A 22,991-nucleotide genomic window follows, 5' to 3' on the forward strand; every position below is an offset into this window, starting at 1 on the left:
AAAAGAGGTTGTTTCAAGTAGTACTTTGTATATCATTATTATTTTGAGGGTTAAAAATATATGATTTAGGCATATTTATACGTAAAATTATTATTACTCATTAAATAATTTTATTTTAAAATTTTTGTGAAATAAATATAAGTAAACCGTTGTCTTTTATCTTTCGACTAATAATAATAATAATGATAACAATAACAATAACAATAATAATAATAATAATGTGGGAATCGGCACGGGCACGACATTTGGCACGGTGGCCGTCCCATGGGTCGACACACCGGCACGTCACGTGGCACGAGGGCACGGCACGTGGCACGACACTCGTAATTTTATTTTATTATATGTATTGTTGTTTTTTTTGCTAAATTAATAAAATTATTTATATAAACTTAAACATAATTAGATAAGTAATTTATACAACCTTAATTACAATAAAGTTGTTCAAAACAAATATATTAACATATATATATATATATATATATATATATATATATATATATATATATATATATATATATATATATATATATATACACGTGGATCGTGCCGTGGGCTGGGGTGTGCCAAATTTAGGCACGGCACGGCATGGCCCGCGGCAGCATGGCACGGCTCGTTCCCCATTTTTAACAAGTACACACTACTAAATAAATCGTAGATTTGCTATATATTATATTTAAATAAGATGAGGGTTTAATTATGTTTATATTTTTTTTTGAGATTTATTTTTTTTTATTTCTGTATTTACTTTTTTTTCAACAAATGTGTTAAGTTTTGATTTTTAAATGTAGGTGCAATCGTGAAAGGGTAAAGTTGCCTCTAGTTAGGGTCTGTTCACATTTACTGAAATGAGCTGAACTGAATTGATTGGAGCTGAACTGAACTGAACTGAACTGATTGGAGCTGAACTGAACTGAATTGAACTGAGCGAGCTGAGCTGAAATGAATATTTTATGAGAAAGGGAAATTAGGAACTGAACTGATTGGAGCTAAACTAAAATTAAGTAAATGTGAACATGCCCTTAGGGATGTCAATTCGACTGTGCGGGTTGGATTTAATGAGGTCGGGTCGAATTGAATCTACTTTAACTTAAGTCATGCTAGATTATTGATTCGAATTTTTTGATTTAATTTCGAGTCAGGTTAATTTTGACACCTCTACTTCTAACATTTCATACAACTAGGGCAGTTAACGCGCGCGATGCGCGCGCAATAACTAGCCATATCCAAAATCTCTTTCGATTTAACCTTACATTACTAATTTAGTTCTTGACAACTTTTTAATGAGAAAAATATATAAACAAATATATTAAGGGGTATAAATTCCATGCACTATTCTTATTTTTTTTTTTATTTTTACAAATAATCATTATTAAAGAGAGTGAATAAATAGTCTAGATGGTATAATTGTCCAAACACTATTCATTACAAAAACTTATACATATTAGTGAGGGTATATATGTAAATACACATTTTAAAGGGCATAATTGACATAACACTATTCATAAGAGTAATGTAGGGAAGCATACAATCTTTACCATTAGACTAATTTATACTCGAATTCGAGCCAGTAAATAGTTGGTCTAGTTCATCCGTGTACGTATTTCTAAGCCACTAGAAACTTGAAATGCACAACTCCAGAAAATCAATTCTCCCACAACTCTTCAATTTCCATTTCCACATTGTATCAGATGAACATCATAACTCCCTCTTCTTGCAACAACACTCTGTTATTCAAATCCTCAACAAATCCCCTTTTTCCGCCATTAAAACCCATGTTCCTTTTCCCGCCAAAACCACCCCTTTCTCTCTCCTCCTCCTTCTTCCTCCCCAAACTCCCAACCCCTCAATTTCACCCCAAAATTCTTCTTGGATACCCCAGAACTTTTCTGGGTATTGTTTCTTGTTCCCAAAACCCACACAATTCGGGTTTCCCGGGTTCCGATGACGAGTCCCAATTGGAGTTGGATCGATTGGTGTCGCTGCTGCCGGAGGAGATGCGGTGTCGATTACGGCAGCACCCGGAGTTGGATAAGTTGATGGAAGTGGTTATGGATTTGGGTCGAACCCCGATAGCCCGGTTTCCTTCGGGCGATTTCGAGTTGTCGGATTGTCCCATTACAATTCAGGACCTTGAGTTTGCTACTTCTCAGGTATTGCATATGATATTGAATTTCTTTAGATTTTTTCCTTATCCTTAAATTAATGTATAAGCTTGGAAATATTTTGGGAATGTATATTTTTTTAGGCTATGATTTTTATCATGAATTTTGGAATTGACATAATAATATGATACAATTATACAAACACTATGATATTTGATAAATTTTTGTTATGGATATGTAATGGCGGGTGTATAACTGAATTTAAATGAGTAGCGTCAGTGAATTTGTTAACTGGTGATTAAGGAATATTTGCCGAAATTTATCCATTGTTTGGTTCGTTTAAGTGTTGTTCTCTTTACCGGAAATAATCTAAGGTTAGTTTTGCTTAATTGTTTGTGCTTATATATGTATATGGGAATACGTAGTAAGAAAAAACATTATTATGTGGTGTCTTGTTGAATTCGGCTCAATTTGAATTTTCGAAATATCTATATTTTCATACATTTTTGATGTTGTTAATATTTGTGTGGTTTGGTTTGAGTATTTCTCTTTTGATAGTATATTAAGCTGGAGAGGCCTTCACCTTATAATATTGAATTAAAGCTGATTTTTAAGGATTACTACGTTTTTTTTTTTTTTTAATTTTTTAATTTTTATTTATTTATTTTTTTTAATTTGGGGATTAAACTATTTGTTACTGTTTCACACCTTAACTAGTGTCTTTACTCTATTATTTGTGTATTACAACAACCTATGGAGTACTGATTTTACTGAATAATTAACTTGCAATTTTATATCGAATACAATCTGTTTCGTTGTATTTCTTCCGCTTCCCAGTACGAGCCTTTTGATCAAAGTAACCAATTATAAATAATGCCAGTTCCCGCCTGCTGGTGACAAAAATATGAAGAGGTAGTTCGATGATAGAGTAGTTCTCACTGCTTGTGTATGGCCAAAGATTTATGGTGCATTTGAAATGTCTGGTTTATGCAGCTGCATTGGCAAGATTAGCTGGAGAACTGATTTTTATTCTTTGTATGGGTGACTATAACAGTTAGGTGTTAGGGACTTAGGGCTGTTAGATAGATATTTTTGTATTTGTATGCTGCCGCTTTTAGTACGACATACCATGTTAATACTCAATACCTGAAATTTGTCCTCGTCTTAGGTTGGTGATTTTGCAGTTGACAACCGAGCAGGAATCAGCCGCACTTTACATCGGATCAGTGCTGTCAGGAACAGGAAAAATGCAATTATTGGCCTGACCTGCCGTGTAGGCAGGGCTATAACTGGAAGTGCTGATTTATTGAGAGACTTGGTCAAAGATGGAGCTTCTTTGTTACTCATTGGGCCTCCAGGAGTTGGGAAAACTACCATTATTAGGTCAGAGCATCTCAATTGTCTTACTATATAGCAATAAACAACACTTCTGTGCCAACTATCACTTTAGAAGTTTAAATCCATGCAATATGGGGTTGCTCTATGCAACTGGGTTGATGTTGCATGTATAGAATGTCTATCTGCCGTATACTCTTCTTTTTTATTTTTTATTAGTTTCGGGATGTGTAGTCTTTCGGTTTGAATAGAATGCTTCACCCTGTCCTCTAGGAACTCATGTGTGTTTTTTAAAAGCCATTGACTTTTTTGTTCTAATGTTCTAGAGTCCATAAAAGTGAGCCTTGACCTACCTATCTTCTGTCCTTTATTTTCTTCATTGTTTGTTTGGATAGAAGCCCAAGGTAAATTCTGTAATAATGAATCGTCCTGATTCATCTTATGATAAAAGCATGGGTGACAAATTATTAAATGTTGTTGCTTCACTTTATAAACATTGATTGATGGGACTAACAACGATGGCGTAGACCTAGAGTCCACTGCCCCACCATTTCCTACCCCATTGCCACTGCTTAAATTTATGGGTTTTATTTATGGTTTTCATTTTAAAGACATAATTTAAGATATTTGACTTTTAGTTTTAGGGGTTATAAGAAAGGGGAAACAATCAACCATCTTGATTTCCTTTATTTTGTTGTATGTTAGAACTTTTTAATGACTACTTATATTCTCAGGTTTATTCTACTTTTCCTCAAAAAAAAAAAAGAGGTTTATTCTACTTTTGTCTACCATATTTCCCACCCCCATTAGGGAATCATCTTAACCCCAAATTTCTCTTCATCCAACTAATATTAACTATCACTTTGACCATTCCATTTTACCACATGTCCATATCACACCACCATCAATCAGGCATCACCACATTTAACCCCCCAGAACCACCCACCTACGCACCCACCATAAAAAACCATCCCCCCCCACCCACAAAAAAAAAAAAAAAAAACCACACCAACTACCCTCAAATTTACTTTAACCACCATCAAAACAACTCACCCCCAACCTAAAATTCATCCACCCACCACCGAAAACAGTTGTCCACCATCACCTACGCAAACAAAATTACATCTTATAATGAGTTTGGAAAAAGAAAAGGGATGGAAAAGAAAGGGAGGGAGGGGAGGGGAAGGGGAGGGATGGGATAGGGAAGGGAATGGAAGGAAGAATGACAAGTTTTCTTTCTAAATTTCTATTGTTAGAGAGATTAATTTCTTACAATTTGATCCCTCCATTTCTCTCCCCTTCAATTTCCTTCCTCATTTGTTATCTAAATGAAAGATACTCCATCCCTCCATTTTCTTCAATCCAATTTCATTGTAAGAGAAATGAAAAAAATTGGAAGATGGTGATGGAACCTAGACCTCCATGTAATTGTCCAAGGGAATGTGGTGTTGACCTTTCTTCTCATGCTGAAATGTGTGAGATGATGTTGTTGGTAGTGGTTGTTGTAGAGAAGGAGATAATTGTGTGAAAAGAGGATTTTTTTCCCCTTTTCTCTATATACATAATATAATGAATATGATAATAATTTCCTTAATCCCTTTCTTAATTTTATTTCCTTAATCTTATGCTAATCAAATGCTTCCTTATTATTCTTTGTTTAACCTGTCTTAGTTTGGACAATATGGTTTTTGGATTCTTCTTGTCTAACAAAGTTGAATGGTATGAAACATATTTGTAGCTTTTTGGTGCTTTAGCTGAGATGTTTGTGTTGATTGCATTTACAAATGATAATTATGTGGGGGAGCCCTCTAGAGAGTTTTAGGAGATAAGTTGTTATTATTGTAATAGAAAGATAGCTATGATGACAGTTAATGGTGTGTTTGAATGATTTTATTGATGGTAGAGGTGTGAATGAAAAGTGTAGGCTAAAAAAACATTGAGAAATACTTCTTCCGTCCCAGAACAAAGGTTTGAGCCTAAAGAAATGTGTTGGTCAGTTGATCTCTTAGATATAAGGAGTGCTAAAAAAATTCCCTCTCTTTTAAATAAAACATGAATTTTCTTTCTTTCTTGGACGGTGCCTTATGACAATTCATGTTAGCCGACCCCAAATAATTTTGGGACTAAGGCTTTTTCGTTATAGTTGTTGTTGTATATATAATGATGTTTAGATAAATTGAAGGTACATTTGGAGTACAAAGTAAACAAAGAACAATATATCCTCAATAAAATTATAAGAAATTGTAAATTCTACAATAAAATTGTACCCATCCCAAATCATAAATTTCCGAATAGGATAGGTGATAGATATGAGAACAAGAATAGAGGACGGATGCTTTGTTGCCAAGATTCTTTTCAAGACCCTTTTCATCCATTACCCACCCAAAAACAAAACAAGAACAAAGGATGCCTTTGTGTAAATATGCTACCAGGTCATGCCATGGTGCCAATGGCCCAAGGCATAGCACAACCTATGTGTTGGTTGTGGGCTTTTCCAATGTACTTCTTACTCATGCAATTTCTACATTTTTTGACACCATTTTATGGAATTATTTGCCAAATTTGAATCATGACAATGTGTAGATTTTTGATGTTGAAGTATAATGTTTTTGACAATGATAATAAAATGTGAATTTGATAAAAATCTTTAACTAGTAATCAAAGAATGTGCAATAATACAATCTCTTGGGTTGTGAGAAAAAATTAGGGAAGTGAAGCCTTTTCGCATTAAGCATGCTTTTCAATCTCTTGGGGTCTGGTGGTAGGAGATGAGTGGTGGATATTTTAGGGTGGACATTTTGGTGAACCATCTTTTTGGATAGATTTTGCTTGGCAGTGTATGTTTGATGCTGCTTTGTGGAGGCCTTTCTTTAAGGATAATTTTGAATGAGGTACAATGTAACTGACACTTGTATTTATTTTGGAAGCTTTACTGGACTTGGTCTCATTCTGATGCGTGTTAGATACTGACTATTTCCTTGTTCCTGTCTGCAGAGAAGTAGCTCGCATGCTTGCTGATGATTATCAGAAACGTGTAATGATTGTTGACACTTCAAATGAGATTGGTGGGGATGGTGATATACCACATGCTGGAATTGGAAGTGCTCGACGTATGCAAGTACCAAACGCAGATATGCAACACATGGTACTGACACATATGCTAAGGCATCCTTCCTTTTTATATTACAGGAAAAGAATGCAAAAAAGGAAGAATGCAGACTTCATTTCAGATTTTATTATTTATTTTTAACAAGATGAAAGATGTATTTCATCGCTCAAGAAAATTATCATATGCATATGTCCTTAATTGTCCGGGCAGTTTACACAGAGCTCATAAGCCTTATAGCCCTTTGTAACATAGGAATCTAAGTTTCCAATTATCTGTGACCACTAGATTCTCAAATCTTTCCCTTAGCCGAGGATAACAAAATTTGTACACTTTTGGAAGGAAGTTATATGATTCTGGCACATGATCTGGTTCCTAGCAAACCAGATACTATGACTGCAATAAGAGCAGCTATTCTGTTTTTAAGAACAAAAGCTCTGTTCTTCTTAGAGCTAGTTTTATGCTTCATAATACTAGGTATTCTTGGGAACTGCATAAAGTGGAGATGGAATGGCTTAATTGATAAGATTACACAAGGGACCCATGAATTTTTAGACATGTTTTGAGAGTCATTTGGATGCTTTGGTGAAATACTCGATACCATCTTTATAGGGTAATCTATGATCTGCCTTATCTGCTTTCTTCATCTCATGACCTAATAGATCAGATAAGGATGCTTTGATATTATCAAGTAATCAACTTAACATACTTTGTAAAGGGTGATTTTTTTTAGAAGTCTCAAGGTTATGACAGGGAAGTCTCTGTCTACTATTTATTCTTTACCAGAGTGGAAGATGTGTGTATTAGGATTTGGAAAAGGCTATGTTGGTGGCCTGGTGGGGTCTTTTGGAGACTTAAAGTGGGGTTGGAGTAGGCTTACATTCCCATTCACTGTGAGGAAATTATACTTTTTTGTTTGTCTTCTCAGTGCTATTGATATCTTATAGCATGTTTTCATGATTTTTGTATTTTGATTTATATTTAACTGTGAAAATCAACCTCTGTTATTTTAGCATAGGAGGAATTAATTAAAATTGAGAATGTATTTAGGGGTTTGCTGTATCAGTTTGTCAAATCTATTCGACGGTGCTGCTGGGAGTTTTTTTTTTTTTTTTTTCTTGGGAGGCTTTCTAGTATCTCTGGATTATGTTGTTGCAAGCATACTTATTTAATATTCCTCTCTACCATCTCTTTTTCAAGACTCCAATGATTGTACGTAAGATTTTTTCTATGGTTGATGGTGAAAGAATAGATTATTTTCTAAGTGAGGTATGCTGCGCTAGAAGGAGATCTGAGATATGGGAGAATGGTGTCTGGAGTGTTTCTCTAGTTGGGATGTTTGATATGGCGTCTCTTGAATCAGAGTCCCATTGGTAGCCTCATTACTCTTTGGAGTCCAAAGAGTAATGAGGCTGCACCAAACTGGGTTGGGCTTCGAATGTGAAGCGATATGTAACAGACTGGCATAGCGGGTGGGGCACTATGGGCAATGACTTACATATCTGTTGAGGATTGTGTGGAGAATAAGTAGAGAATTTTATAAAGGAGAGAGAAGGCCTGTGATGGTAAAAAAATTACACTTGTTTGTCTTTGGAAATAATTCTTGTATTATCTGCCCAATTATATATCATATACACGATTGCCGTTTACAGTTGTGTGCACTGACTGATCAAAATATTGGTCAATGGAATGATAGTTGTTGTATCTTATTCAGGTATTGATAGAAGCAGTAGAAAATCATATGCCTCAGGCGATTGTGATCGATGAGATTGGAACAAAACTGGAAGCAATGGCTGCCAGTACGATTGCTCAGCGTGGAATACAGCTGGTTGCTACAGCTCATGGAATCACCATTGAGAACTTGATCAAGAATCCTGCACTAGATATGCTTGTCGGAGGAATACAAGTACTGAATACATACTCCTTATTTTGTTGTTCAAGATTCTACCTCCATTCCTGATATGACTAGTTGTATTAATGAGATTTTTCATCCTTGATTGGATAGGTAGAATAATGGCGGTGCATTGAAATGTACATATATGATTGAATCTTCTAGAAAGAAAGTGTATACTTGGGTAAATCTGAAAAGGTCAATTTGAAAGTTATTGCTATTATTATCTTGAATTAAGAGGCAGTGACCATTTATGAGCATTGAATATGATCTGCACATCAGCTGGGTTTTGCCTTAAGTGGCATTTTTGATAATACATAGTATGACTTCCACTGACATTTCTTGTTCAACCTTGTCGTCCCTAAAGTATTTACATTGTGCTTAAAGTGAATGACTAGCCAGCAAAATTTCCTTGAAATCAAAAGATTGGCCATAAATATAAGCAACAGGAACAATGGGAACCGAACCCTACCACAAATTCAAAGATGCTTTTGCATACAGACAGTTGTTTTTATTCCTTGGGAAAGGAGGGGGGGGGGGGGGGTGGAGAGGGTGCTAATTTAAACAAGAAAATTAGAAGAATTATTACAGTTATTTCCTTTTATTTTCATTTGTAATCTTTGTTGCTATTAAAAAAAAAAAAAAAAAATCCGAAGAACTGCAATCTCTTATCTAATACTCTGTGCTATATAACTGTAATGTTTATATTATTGCTCATTTGGCAGAGTGTAACTCTGGGTGATGAAGAGGCAAGTCGGAGGCGTGTTCAGAAAACGGTTCTGGAGAGAAAAGGACCTCCAACTTTCCATTGTGCTGTAGAGATAATTTCAAAAACAGAGTTGCGAGTGCACCGAAGTTTAGGAGCAACAGTTGATGCCATACTTGCAGGTATGTTTAACATTAAACACTAATTTATATCATCTATTGTTTGATGGTTTGTGACTAAACCATGATATGATTCTATTTATCATTTTTGGTAGACAATCTTTAGATTACAGGGTTCACAAGATGAGTTTGAGTACGGCTGACCAATGTATCCTCCCTTGTACACCTTTATGAACTATTTATGCAGGCCGATGCCCAGACTTTGATGTACGGAAGGTGAATTTTCATGGAGTGCAAGGAACTGAAGAAAGTGAACCAATTGTGTCTCAAATCAATGGCAGAAATGTGCAAGTTGAACCTGAAATTGTTCTGCCAGAAACTGTAGAAAATGCTGAAAATAATAGTTTTCTGAGGTCTTCTTCACCTCCTGAAAAGATTTCTGATGATGTGAGACCCCTTCGTATATTTGTCTATGGGGTAAGATGTCATATAATACATTGGATTTCTGCTTAGAGTTCTAATTTTAATCAATATTCACTTAATCATGATATATACTTTGTTTGTCAACTGTGCTCTCCAAAATCATATTCAAATTTCTTCTTTGGATAAATCTATAGAAAATTACTCCATGATGAGAAGTAAGCCAACAAAAATTTTGATGAATACCTCACCTCATTTGACATTAGCTTCCAAACATAATGTCCTGCAGAAATAGGAAAATGTGGATAAAAATGTTACTAGGGTTTATTATTTACCTTTAATTGCATAATATTAAGTAGATGTGCAACTTTTCAGTTGAACTGATGAAAAAATGTGGTTGTAATTAAATTTTTTTTGTATGGAAAAACCCAACATCACCCTTATTCAACAGATCTTGGAGGCAACTGTGATGCAAGGGATCAAAAAGTTGAATTTGGATGATGAAATTGAGTTGACTGATAATTTTAGTGAAGCAGATGTACTATTAGCTCTGCAATCCAAGCTTAAGAAGAACCTGGGGATCCAAGCTACTGCCAAATCTCATGGCAAACTTGTATACGCGACCAAGGTATTCTTTTCTATGTTTCAACTTATATACCCTTTTTCAGAATCGATTGTTGACCAGGGCTATAGATTTCTTGCAGACCAGCTCTTTGGTCCAAGTAACTAAGGCACTTCGCTCATTAGTGAATGACTATGACTATGAGGACATATCAAAGGCTTTTGTATCAGAAGAATCAGAAGATGGTCTAAAGACTTCAGAAAAGATCGATGCCCTTGAGGTAATGGATATAGTTTCTGTTCACTGTTTGGGAATTGTGGTCTATCTGTGAAGATAATGTGTTAATTTCCTTTTTAGCCCTTGCATGTTTATAATTGGGATAAACGATCGCTGCTCCAAAATGGATGTACTTCCAGATTATATGTGTTCCTTTGTTTCTTAGCAACAATAGTGCTTGAAGTACAATAGTATTGATACATATAGCCATATAGGATTGTTGGATGGCATTAGTGATGTAAAAAAGAGATAATAAGAGGGTCTATCAGACATGTTTAAGCAGCACTGAATTTCTTCACGTCATTAAGGATCATGGCACACACATCAACACCAGAGCAAGATCACTACCATCAATCATAGTATCATCACATTAATGAAAGCTTTATGAAGATTTTATGACATTGCGGAATTGGGGACCCTATAAAAAGTTTATTTATTTCAGCAAGTATCGTGTATGCGCAGAAAGTACTCAACAAGCATGCTTATCCTTTTAAAATCTCTATGTTTTAAATTTTACATCCCCACACCTGTATTCAAGGGCACCACTGGGCTTTCCCTTTATAACTATGCAATTGGGGGGTCTATAAGCAGAAAAGTATTTCTTAAGAATGCTTATATTCTTTTAAGTAACCTTACACGAGGTTAATAGAGCACATTTTGACATCTATGTCCTAACATGGGTGTTAGTCCTGATGAGCAGCTACCAAGGAGATATGATAGCCAATAGTGTTCCTCTATGAGTCATTCTTGCTATTACTTTGTATGTTCTTTTGCCTTGTTGATGAGGTCAATTTCTATTATTAGTAGGGCACTAGAGACATCTTTTGAGTTTTAAGTTTGTTCCAATCTTATTGAGATAAGTGTTTCAAGGTTGATGGCTCAATCATGAGCTGAACAACATAGCAAACTTGCCATTTTTATTTTATTTCAATTTTTTTTATTTCTACTGTACTTTGAAGCCACCCTTTCAACATATGGTTTAAGAATTATCTTACTACCATGTGACTTTGTTATGTAGCTGATTTAACCAATTAATTAATTGCAATAATGTCAACTCATGCTTATTTGACATTCCGCAATGCCATTTCCATTTGGTGGAGTGTTGTGAAAGATTTCCTTCTAATTATGTACAGTATAGATTTGATGTAAATCTGTACTCGTAGAAAATTGAAAAATAGTAGACCAATGACAGGATATTTCTGAGTGTCAAGCTACGATGATGGTATTACTAAACTTTTTAGCAATTGTAAGGAAATTATTTGGTCTTTGATGGCCTAAATATCTTTCTTCTTTTTCTCTTATTTGACCACTTATCAAAAATTCCTTTGTTGTATTCAAATTTTTAGCAGGAAAATAAAATTCGTCCTAAGATGTGCTATAAGACTATAGGTTACACACTGACACTCATGGTCCTTATAAAAATATGAAGAAAGCAATATGTTGTCCAACTCATCCAAAATGCGATCGGCATTTTTCAGTATCAGATATACTTTGATTTAGATGTGCAACCTAGATATATCTTGGAAGATTAAAAGGCTGTGTAGTGTTTGGGTGGAGAGGAGTGAGGAAATTTTTTGTCTGTCTTTGCAGGGTGAACTTGTAGTATTCATGAAGAAATATTAAGCTTATGATTTCATTTTTACAGGAAGCAAGAATCGCTATTGAGCAAAATGTCATCCTCAAAGGGGAACCTGTGGAGCTATTGCCCAGGCCTCCCCACATCTTGTCCTTTCAAGTGGACCTTGCACAAAGCTATCAGCTGCAGTCAGAGATCATAGGTCAGGGGGCAGAATCACGCCTCCGTATAATTCCCTTTTATTCAAATGCTTTGGGAAAACAGGACACAGAGGCAACTGATGCTGGTCATGCTGCAACCACCACTGATGAAGTCATGGACATCATTGAAAATACAAATGGCTTGCCATACTCTCTTGATAGATTACCTATACTGCCTGACTATCCATTAAGCTGATGAGAAATGACATTCTTGAGTGCAACACTAGCTGATTTCAATCTTATTCGTGAGACTCCCAAGCTGTATAATCTGGAAAAAAAAGTCTCTCTTATATTCTTATCTGTATAATTTCTCTCTTGTTGTACCCTTTATCATTCTGACTTCTCATATAATTGAGCAGCTATCAATGCTGATGGTCTATTTGAGATGAGTTTTCTTTTATTTGAGATGAGTACATATTATCCCCATCATTTTAAGAGTTAAGATAGTTGCCAATGTCTTGTACGACTGTACTCCAGTCAGTAAGTACCTATGGAGATGGGAACTTCATGATGAAAAGGAGAGGAAAAAAAATTATTAAGATAAAATTGGGTTTATTTTTTATTTTTTTTTTACCTCTATTAAAACACATTGTTACTTTGTAAAATCAGAATTTCATATATTAATTCAATTTTTCAAGCCTGTTTTGCTACTCACAGACTTTTAGTCCCTAACATATATCATTGACTGACACTAATGAAAGCATTATTGCATACATATAAGGTACTTATACTTGCCTGCTATATCTACCTTTGAAACTGCAAGGTTTTATATTTTGTTCCCTTCCTCTCCCCTCTTGTTATTACTTTCATATAAAACAGAGTATTATATTATATCTCATTTCACTACCTTGCTGCTGTAAGATTGTTTGTACTTCTTAACCACAGGAATTTTGAAGTAGGAGATAAAAGCTTGTGATAAGATGGACATGCAGAAGTAAATAGTGATAATGTACCTGGGCATGAAGTTTAAGGTTAGCATTCAACATTGTCAAACCTTTGTTCTTATTAATTTTCCTGAAACAATCAATTTTCTTCATAGTGGATCTCTTACGAGTTATGATGACGTATTGCATTACTCGTTCCTATTGACAGATTGATGATTGGTCCAAGTTTTGGTATGCAGATGAGTTTAGGATTTGTACAGGTGACTCGTTTATCTTTGCCTAGATTTTTTGGTGATTAAAATTTGGTTTATCTTTGTCAACTTGTCATATACAAGATGAGACAGGACTTAGGCTATAATTATTGAACGATGATGTGTCTTAGTGTACTGTGTTTAAGAGTTTTGGCAAATCCTTGTGATCTATCTTAACCCATCATGGATCTTCTCTTATTTCAATCTCAGCATGTCATATTGTGCCATTTATTTATACTTTCAAATACAATGTATATGATAAATGAGGAAAAGTAGACTGTCATTGCACCAAAAAAGAAAAAAGGAAAGAAAACTGTCAATTTATGGGATATGGATATTAGAGTTTGTTAGTATAATCCATATGTATTAATTATGCACATATTCGTGAGGTGACATGGTGTTGCGTCTCAAGGGTCTTACATCATGATTTGCTGGCTCACTGCCATTGTGACCTAAATTATCTACAACTTCATGATTGAAATTTAAGAGTTTTGGAGCAAAAATTTTAGGATATTGTTAAATTCTTGAAATTATACCTTTTTGAACTGTATTTTCTTTTGCAAAGAAATATGAAGACTACAATGTTAATGCTAAATTCTCTCATCTGAATTCTATAGTATTAATAAACATAATGACCTTAACAACGGATTATGACAGTTGATGTGGTAATGCAATGGTCTACAGTGGGTGTCGTGGTGTAATAATAAAGAAACACATTACGTAACAGATTGCCATGGAACAGCAAGTTGAAAAGCCGTCACAGAATGGCACTGATTTCATTACTTAGTGTAATCAGCTTAGAGTTCTCCTCTGGAGTTCTTTAGTTATAAAAAAATACTCTTAAGATCAATATAACTTGAAAGAAATTAAAGATAAAGGCCAGTTATGTGAGTAATGGACTGTGTAGTAAATGTCACTAACTTTACAAATGGAATCTTTGTTTATTCCACCAAAAACTTCAAGTAGATAAAAGTAGTATTATCTTATAGGTATTACATTTGGATAAGTACTAATTTTATTGTTCAAGCCTACCCTTTCACCTGGTTGCCTACTTTGGCTTAGCTGACTGGTTGAATCCTTTTTTTAATTCAGAAATTTCCACATCCGTACAGTCATTCATATTGTTTACTTGCCACTTTTTCAGTTTCTTGTTTATAGTAGCAAGTTTAAATGCTTGCCACTTTGTGTGATTATTATATAAAACATATAGTTAAAGTCAACTCATTTTTAATCACTTGTAAAACAACTATTATCAGTCAATTCCGCGTTAGGTGATGAACTGCTGTAATCATTGTACTGTCAACTTCTGTATACTATCTACTAGTGACCTGTCAATTACTTGATTGTTAAAATACTGCTTAACACAAATTTATACTTAATGAATCCTTAAAACCTTGGATAAGATGAATTTTAATCATTGACTTCTGCAGCCCTTTTCTTTTGACTCACTTACCCTGCTTTCTCTTATCTTCAAACTTTCGGTTGAATGTCAACCGTCCTATATAATCATTGCATCCATACATGACCTATTAAGTGAAATTGTTATTTTTTACTATAACTATCTCTTACATGTCATCTTTACACCAAACTATCTCTTACAGTATTACATATCTGCCGCCCACCCTCTTTTTTCCTTCGACTCTTCTATTTACCTTAAGTATATGTATCACATATTCGAGTAGTCGACTTTCCAACAAATTTATAGGAAAAGGAATGCTGACACTTCTATTATTATGATCCAAACTATTCTAGAGAAAGACTATTGAATAAGATGAAAAGCAAAGAGTCATGTGATATATGCTTGAAAGTAAACTTGAGATAAGAAATGTAACTAGATGCTATAAAGTCCATTATGTGCACTTGTAAGAGGTTTGAGAGCTAGGGATGCATTTCATTAATTTCTTTCCTCCAACTCCTCTCACCTGCACCCAATTCTAAAAACAGGGTTCCAGTGTGAAATTTTGAACCTCAAGTCTGTATGTAATTAATATATCCTTACTCGACTTTGATACCCGTATCTGAGTATCATTGCCTTTGTATTACTATCAGAGGAGAAGACAAAGGGGTATGGCTCAATGTTGGCCTTGTCGGATTTTTGTTTTCTGTTATTTTCTTTTGGGTGGAGGGGAAAGTTGTGAATATGGAAGGGGAAAAAAAACAAAACAGAAATGAAGCATTAGTAGACAGACTGAAGGACACTCTTATTTTATACTATACGTACATGAAACCATTGAGACAGACTATGTGGAGATTAGAATAACCCTTAATTGAGGCATTTGACAAGAGTAGTATCTTTAATTCTTTATTCCTTTATTTTTCTGGTCCATATGCTTTGGACTTCCCGCTACCTTTTTCTGAAGGATTTCTTATGAATCTTACTATTTTTCTAATTCTTTTAGCTTTTTTTTTTTTTTTTTTTTTTTTTTTTTGGGGGGGGGGGGGGAGTTGATACTTGATAGCTGAACCTATTTTCTCTGTTATCTTTCTTTGTAAATCTCTTACTTCCCATGGCATGACAAAGCACAATGTTTTTGCTTTTGCCTAGGCTCAGTGAAATGGCATGATTCAGCCACACAAAGCCACCATTCTGTTACGGGCTGTGCTTGACCAACCCAATGGGGCAAGAGGTGCAGTCATACCTGATGGTTTCATTCATTTTCGGGGGTTTTTTTTTAATTTTTTTTTTTTTTAAATTTATTTATTTATATTCTGAAGGAAGAAAATCAATAGATGGTGAATTGGTGATACTGTCCGTAGCTCCCACTAATAGTAGGAAAGGTAGCATAAACGGACATGAAACCTTTGCCTTTCATTTAAAGCCACCGCCTTTGTTTTAAATTGCTGCACATGTCATTTGGAATATGGGCTTATTGCTTTTCCTGTGTACATCCTGTCTGTTAGCAGAATAAGCCAAAAACTAACCATTCAAGTATACATTTTGTCTGTTGATAGGATAAACAAAATATTGACTTAATAAAAAAAGATGGCATTTTCCGTTGAATCTAAATGGTTAATTAGGCCATTAAAGTGTGCTGTATGGTTATAGTTTGAATAACTAGATTGAAGTAATGGTAGCTTGGATAGATTATCATAAAGATAATAACCAAAGAGAATCCTCTTCTGAAGTCATCCATTAACTGAATTAACGCTGATTAAGAATGATGAATATAAAAAGTGTTGCTATTGTAGCAACGAGGTTCTCTTTTTATTTTATTATATTTTTGGTTGAGTGCTGAGGCTTTTCATCAAGTGCAGAAGTTCTTTCATTAGTTTTTTGAGCTGATATTGGAAATTTACTGGTCTAAGTATTATCTATTATTTGGTAGATCTGAAGTGTGATCAAGGAAGTTGGGCATACATATGTAAAAGGGCATGTAAGGTTAGGAGATAATTGAATCCAGGTAGAAAACTTATAGGTTAAATCTTAAAAGCGGTTTGGGTATGATATGAGATCATTCTTTAATGCTCTTAACTTCATCTGAAAATCCTTGACATCAGATACTCCCTCCGTCCCTAAGAAAGTAATGGAGATCAATGACTGTATAAGTAGAAAGGAAAAAGTGGTGCAGTGGGTGTGTGCGGATCAAATCTTAGTGAAGAGTTCACGAAGAAAATCTAATGCCTAATGGTATACAAGGGATGTGAACATAGAAAGTAATACATCATGGTCTTTGCTCTAGTTTAAATTTGGAGGAGGCACATAGGCTGATAGACAGAAACTGAGAAACGCATTTTTAAAAATCCTTAGTTTTTTTGAGTAACTAAACTTGTTGACATCCACACTTTTTCGATTATCTGAATTTTATTTTCAATCAGCAATTATTTTAGTTTCTTTTGAGGTGGAGCTTACCTATACCACTAAAAATTGAACACTTTCTAATAAGTAAACTTTGCTTAGTCCACTTAATTTAGTGCTTTAATTTGTAGTTGACCAGCGCCCAGATATAGTATTTTTGTGGTCGTTTGCTGTCATGAATCTTCTCCTGAATCCTTTTTTTAGATGATTGTTAATGGGATCTTTGATTGGACTTGCATATACTTTCTAAGTCCATTTTGGCATTATAGTTCTTCTACGTAACGTAATGAAATTCTTTGCATTCCTCTGCTTTTACTTGAGAACAGCTAGTTGTCAAAAGCTTCAGCTATTGCAGTGAGCATCTCTAATCAGAACGAATATATTGAATTTATGAATCCTGTAAAAATCTTTTAAACTGAATTTTTCTCTTTTTTTTTTGGCTAGTCTCTTAACTTCCCCGTCTTCCAGCAGGCTTTTTCTTAGACTGTTGTGCACATTGGACTTTCGTCTCATTCTGTGGACGTACTTTCTATGTGTTTATCTTGATAACATTATCCTGTGGACGTACTTTGTATGTGTTTACCTTGATAACATTATCTAGGGTGTTAGATGCTGAGATCAAGCCTGATATGAAACGTAATGAAATTCTTTTCATTCTTCTGCTTTTACTTGCGTAATGGCAACTTGTTGCAGAAAACATCAGCTATATTACTTAGCTTTTCTAACCAGAAGGAATATGCAACTTTATGAATCCTTTTATTCTGTCCAAATTTTATTTATTTTTTCCCTGTTTGAGAGTCTCCGAGAGTTCTAAACTCACCCTATATTCTATTTTTCCATCAGTTCTTTAGACTGTTGTGTACTTTCTGATTTCACTAGTATTATCCTGTGAACATAGTTTTTGGTGTTTATGCCTTGTTGCCTTGACAACTCTATGTGCAGAAAGTTAAGTGAGTTTCACCATATCAAGAGTCCACATATTAAGATTAAACCCGATATTGTAGGTAGGTCGTAGTCTAGGGACCAGATCGGTAAAGGTGTAAGACCAAAACAGAGCAAAGCTGTTAAAGGCATAAATTGTAAGGTGCTTGTTGCAGAGTGGTGCAGAAGCAACCATTACAGCAGCAAGTTGTTAGAAGAAATGCTCATTCAATCTTAATAAGGGTTGAATACAGTTCTGGGATAATGGGTAGAATTAATTATTTATATATTTTGTCAGGCAAAATTTATTCATGTTAGCCGACTCTAAATCATTTTGGAACAACTAAGGCTTTGTTGTCGTTGTTGTTGTAGGAGCCTACTCAATAAGGCTTTTGGAGTACCCAAACTTAGAGATAAGATCTGGTGATGCCTTTTGTATTAGCTATCAGCCATTTCTGAGTGTTCACATGAGTTCTTACTCAGGTCGCTACTAGTTCTCTGCATCAGGAAAAAGCTCTTTTCATCAGGAAAAAGCTCTTTTCATACTTTGTTTTGGCGAGGTAGGTAGCATGATATTACAGCTCCTGTCAGTTCTCCCCTTCCCTCTATTGCACCCGATACAAGATCATGCGTAAGTCAAATCCGTACAATGAAGAACGACCCTTCATCAAAGCCTCTTTCGGCAGAGGCTGACCCTTAACTAAAAAAAAAAATTGCATGAATTTGGCCTTGTGACAATCTAAAGTGGATGCTGAGGATTTTGAGGGTCCCCTGTGTCTCAAGCTAAAAGTGCCATTTTTTTTTGTAGAGAATTGTATATCAGTAAGATAATCTCCTGTAGGTTATGCGAAAAAACTAAAATTTTTCGCCGCCGACGGTCGGTACTTTATATTTGGACTGCACTACAGCACTAGACGAATGAAAAACCATTGGATAAATTGAATTAGGAGTGCATGAGATTATGCATTTTAGTGGAACTCTTGCAAACCAACATTGTCCTATTTGACCTCCCTTGGTTCTTTCTACTTATAATAATTTTTATGGTATTTAAACTTGGATGGCATTTCACTATAAATACTGCATTTCTGCGCTTGAACTTATCACTGAATTATAATAGCATTATCAATAACAAATTTAGCAATCACAATAGCAATAACCCTCCCTCGAATTTCGACTATAATGGCTGTTTCATTGAGAGTTTGTGTTTGCCTTGTAATTTTACTTGTTTTGTTTTCGAGCTCTATAGCTCGGCCTCTACCACCAAGTAGTACATTACCGGTCAAGGGCCCTGTACCGCGAAGTAGTACACTACTGATCAAGGATAAAGACGATATGATAGGGCAAGTGAAAGAAATGTTTAAGAAGAGAATGCATAGAGAGGATGTCATTAGAAGTTATTATGTTTCAGATAGGGTGAGCCCTGGAGGACCTGATCCACACCATCATTAATTTCAGTTTCTTTTTATACGTTCGAATTTTCGAATGGCTGATCATTGATGATTTTCTCCCTTTACTTCTTCTTCCTTAGCCTTATCTCAGTATGTCAATAATCTTGCTCTTTTCTTATGAAAAGGAATTTTTGCGTAATGAGGATTTCGAATTTTGGGGAGAATGTGAGGCATGCTAGTCAAGAGCTTTAGAGATGGAGTAAGAGAGAAATATGCATTGCATTTCACCTTAACTTGCTTCTTTTGTTGATGTTGCTTTTAATTCTCAATGTAATCATGTTTCATTTTACAGTGTTAAGGAGGTAGAACAATGTATAAGTTAGAAGAGGTTCTATTATGTGTGCAGAAATTTGTTAGAATACATGAAATGGAGAACTTGTTTCTTTGTTTGTAATTTCTAGTTGTACATACAAAATAAATCTTTTACCAGATAAAACTTTTTTCACAATGTTATTGTTGATCATCGGATAAAGTATTGTAGTACCTTTTTTTTTTTTTTTTTTTTTTTTTTCATGTGTCATGACTTATTAATTTGTTTATTTTCACGTTATAAGAGTATGTAGATAGAGAGAATATATAGAGTACATCAAATAAAAGCAACTTAAAACGGAACATGGCTACTTCTTTCACAGACGAAGAGAGTAGTAAAGTCACAATAGCCTTTGCCATTTTATCAATACAAGATGTACAAATTCTTGAACAAGAGTAAAGTGAGCATACGTAGATTACATTATCTTCGGCCAAAAAAGATAATATTGAATACCGTTAAAAGACGTACAATTCATGAGCAAATATATCATATTACGAAGTACTTAAAAAAACTCCTGTCCTTCTCAATGATTTCACTTTAAATACTTTGATTAAAGCAAACGTGGGTGTAGATTCCTTAACAACCCTTTTTAGGCTTTTTACTAGGGCGTGCTACATCCTTGATTCCTTGGAGCATGTAACACACTTAAAATGAAAGGTGCCTTATAATATAAGGTGAGTCACTTTTTTTTTTATACTGAGATACTATAACATTTAATCATATAATCCCGAGTTTTCTGTTTGTTTCCAGTAACGAACAAGGAAACTTGTACTGGGTTTGGTAAGTGTCTCTAAGCTGAGTACCTATACAATCAAGGTACGATAACTACCTTAGTATTCTCGGGGATGGGTTTGAGAATACTACTTTTGATGATAAATAAAGTCTCTTGGTAAGGGTAGGTTGATTCACATCAGTGCATTTGTTGTACAACTTGTACTGCCTCTCTTTTATATTATTTGCAATATTGATGTATTATTTGTGAGATATAAGCAATTCTAAATTTACAAATAATATGAAATAGAGATAATAATAGATATTAGATATATCGTGCTAATAATTAATGAAGGCATTTATTTACAGAGCTGTTTGAGGAATCTACTAGTGCTGTAACCCGTGACTCTTGTTTAGTGAATGAGACAACATGGGTCGTGCTGGCACGTGGGAGGCACGGGCCCGGCACGGCATGGCGGCCCACTTGTGGGCCGTGGGCCGTGCCGTGAACAAAATTCTGAAAAATTGGCATAGGCACAACAGGCGGCATAGTCGCCCGTGGGTTGGCACGCCGGCACGGCCCGCCAGCCCGGCATGTGGCACGGCACGCGGCCCGCTAGGCACATATTTATTATTATTATTATAAGCAAAGCATTATTGTTTTTTTTTGCTAAATTAATAAAATTATTTATATAAACTAAATTTAATTAAGGTTGTTAAAAAAAAAAACATATTATAAATTAATAAAATTATTTATATAAACCTAAGTTGTTCAAAAAAGAAAAATTATATATCGATTTTATTTAATATACAAATATATTTATAAAAAATATCGGGTTGGCCCATAGCCCGGCACGGCCCGCCAGGCACGTGGGTCGTGCCGTGCTGTGGGCCGGGGTGTGCCAAAACTTGGCACAACACGGCCTGCCGGGAATACGGCCCGACACGAGCCCCACCCAGGCACACCCAGGCACGGCCCGTGACTAGGGGTGTTCAAAAAAACTCGACCCGATTTCCCGATGACCCGGTAAATACCCGATGGGAAATTTGGGAAAAAAAACTATTTTTCCGGGACGGGTACCCGACCCGGGAAAATTGCTTGTTATCCGGGTCGGGACATGGGCCGCCCTATATGTTAGACGGGTACCCGCAGACCCGGTAAGTTGTTTTTTTATTTTTTTTTAAAAATATATATACAGCTTTGCTAGGGTTTTTTTCATTTCACAGCAGCCACCTTCTTCTCTCTCCTTCATCTCCCCCTATCTCTCTCCTCCATCTTCTATGTCCATTTCTCTCTCTTCGTCCCTCTCCTCCGTCTCCGTCTTCGTCTCCTTCGTCGTCTCCCTTCATCTCTACTCTGTCCGGCTGTCCCTCTCCTTCATGTCTCTGTTTTTTTTCGTTCCCATTTTTCTCTCTCCGTCACGCTCTCTTCGTCCAGCAATCCGAAGCAACAACAACCCCAACAAAGGATCTTCGTCTAGCAACAACAAAGCAACAACAATTCTTAGCAAATCGAAGCAACATTGTGGTAGGTGCGGTGATGTGCTTGCTTCGATAAGGTGGCTGGCCATGACTTCTCATGCTCAGATCTACAAGATTACAAGTTTCCAATATATTAATGGAGTATACTTGTTAATTAGGGATGAATATGTTTACCCAATTTAATCTGGGTTTTAGTGTTTTACAATTCAATTAGTAGTAAATTAATTTTTATTGTGTTTGGATTTGTATATTCAATTATTCATCAATAGATTTGATATTGTTGGGGTAAATCAAAGTTTTTTTTTTTTTTTTTTTTTTTTTTTTTTTTACTTTTTATGATATGTTAATACAATTATTTGATTACTGAATTAAGGATAAAGGTTATTATTGTATTTGATATGTTTTTCTACTAGATTATTTTAATTTCATGACTTTTTTTATCAAAAATAAAATAAAATAAAAAGAGATCCGGGTACCCAATGTCCCGACCCGAATAATTCGGGTACCCGGAACCCGGGTACCCAAAATATTCGGGTCGGGACATGGGACAAATTTTCAAGTACCCGAAGGATTTGAACACCCCTACTCATGACGGCCTGACACGGCACGACACGATGCCCATCTTGTCCATGGTAGACTGGTAGTACCAAGTGTTGGATATAACGTAGAGAAAGTTGGAGAGCTAGCTTGTATCTTATCTACTCTTCTATTTTGAGAAAGGGTTTATTTGTAATAGGTCGCAACTAAGAGTGTTTGGCATATCATAGTGGATTGGCTTGGTTTGGTTTGAAATCCTTTGGTGGGTCGAGGTTTTACTTCTAGTACAATTCACCCCCCTCTTGTAGTATATACAATGGCGGACCTATATAGTGTCATGGGTGGCACGTGCCCCCCT

The 22,991-nt window shown here is 35.3% G+C and overlaps 1 protein-coding gene across 1 annotated transcript; it reads left to right on the forward strand.

Moving 5' to 3' along the window:
* Window positions 1-1,559: 1,559 nt before the first annotated feature.
* LOC145629222 (protein SEEDLING PLASTID DEVELOPMENT 1-like) lies at window positions 1,560-12,693 on the forward strand. Its single transcript, XM_081681766.1, has 9 exons — window positions 1,560-2,150; window positions 3,271-3,485; window positions 6,432-6,582; window positions 8,258-8,449; window positions 9,160-9,322; window positions 9,507-9,736; window positions 10,131-10,307; window positions 10,384-10,521; window positions 12,163-12,693. The coding sequence occupies exons 1-9, from the start codon at window positions 1,689-1,691 to the stop codon at window positions 12,487-12,489; spliced, it is 2,055 nt and encodes a 684-aa protein (XP_081537892.1). The 5' UTR covers window positions 1,560-1,688; the 3' UTR covers window positions 12,490-12,693.
* Window positions 12,694-22,991: the final 10,298 nt, after the last annotated feature.

This window comes from Chenopodium album, chromosome 4, assembly GCF_948465745.1.
Source record: "Chenopodium album chromosome 4, dcCheAlbu1.1, whole genome shotgun sequence".
NCBI classification, from domain to species: domain Eukaryota; kingdom Viridiplantae; phylum Streptophyta; class Magnoliopsida; order Caryophyllales; family Amaranthaceae; genus Chenopodium; species Chenopodium album.

What these genes read in the sequence shown, in the direction of transcription:
- LOC145629222 (XM_081681766.1), top strand. Translation starts at nt 1,689, where the DNA reads ATGAACATCATAACTCCCTCTTCTTGCAACAACACTCTGTTATTCAAA. An exon ending in TTCGTATATTTGTCTATGGG is followed by an intron (nt 9,737 to 10,130) that starts GTAAGATGTCAT and finishes CTTATTCAACAG; the next exon opens with ATCTTGGAGGCAACTGTGAT. An exon ending in AAAAGATCGATGCCCTTGAG is followed by an intron (nt 10,522 to 12,162) that starts GTAATGGATATA and finishes TCATTTTTACAG; the next exon opens with GAAGCAAGAATCGCTATTGA.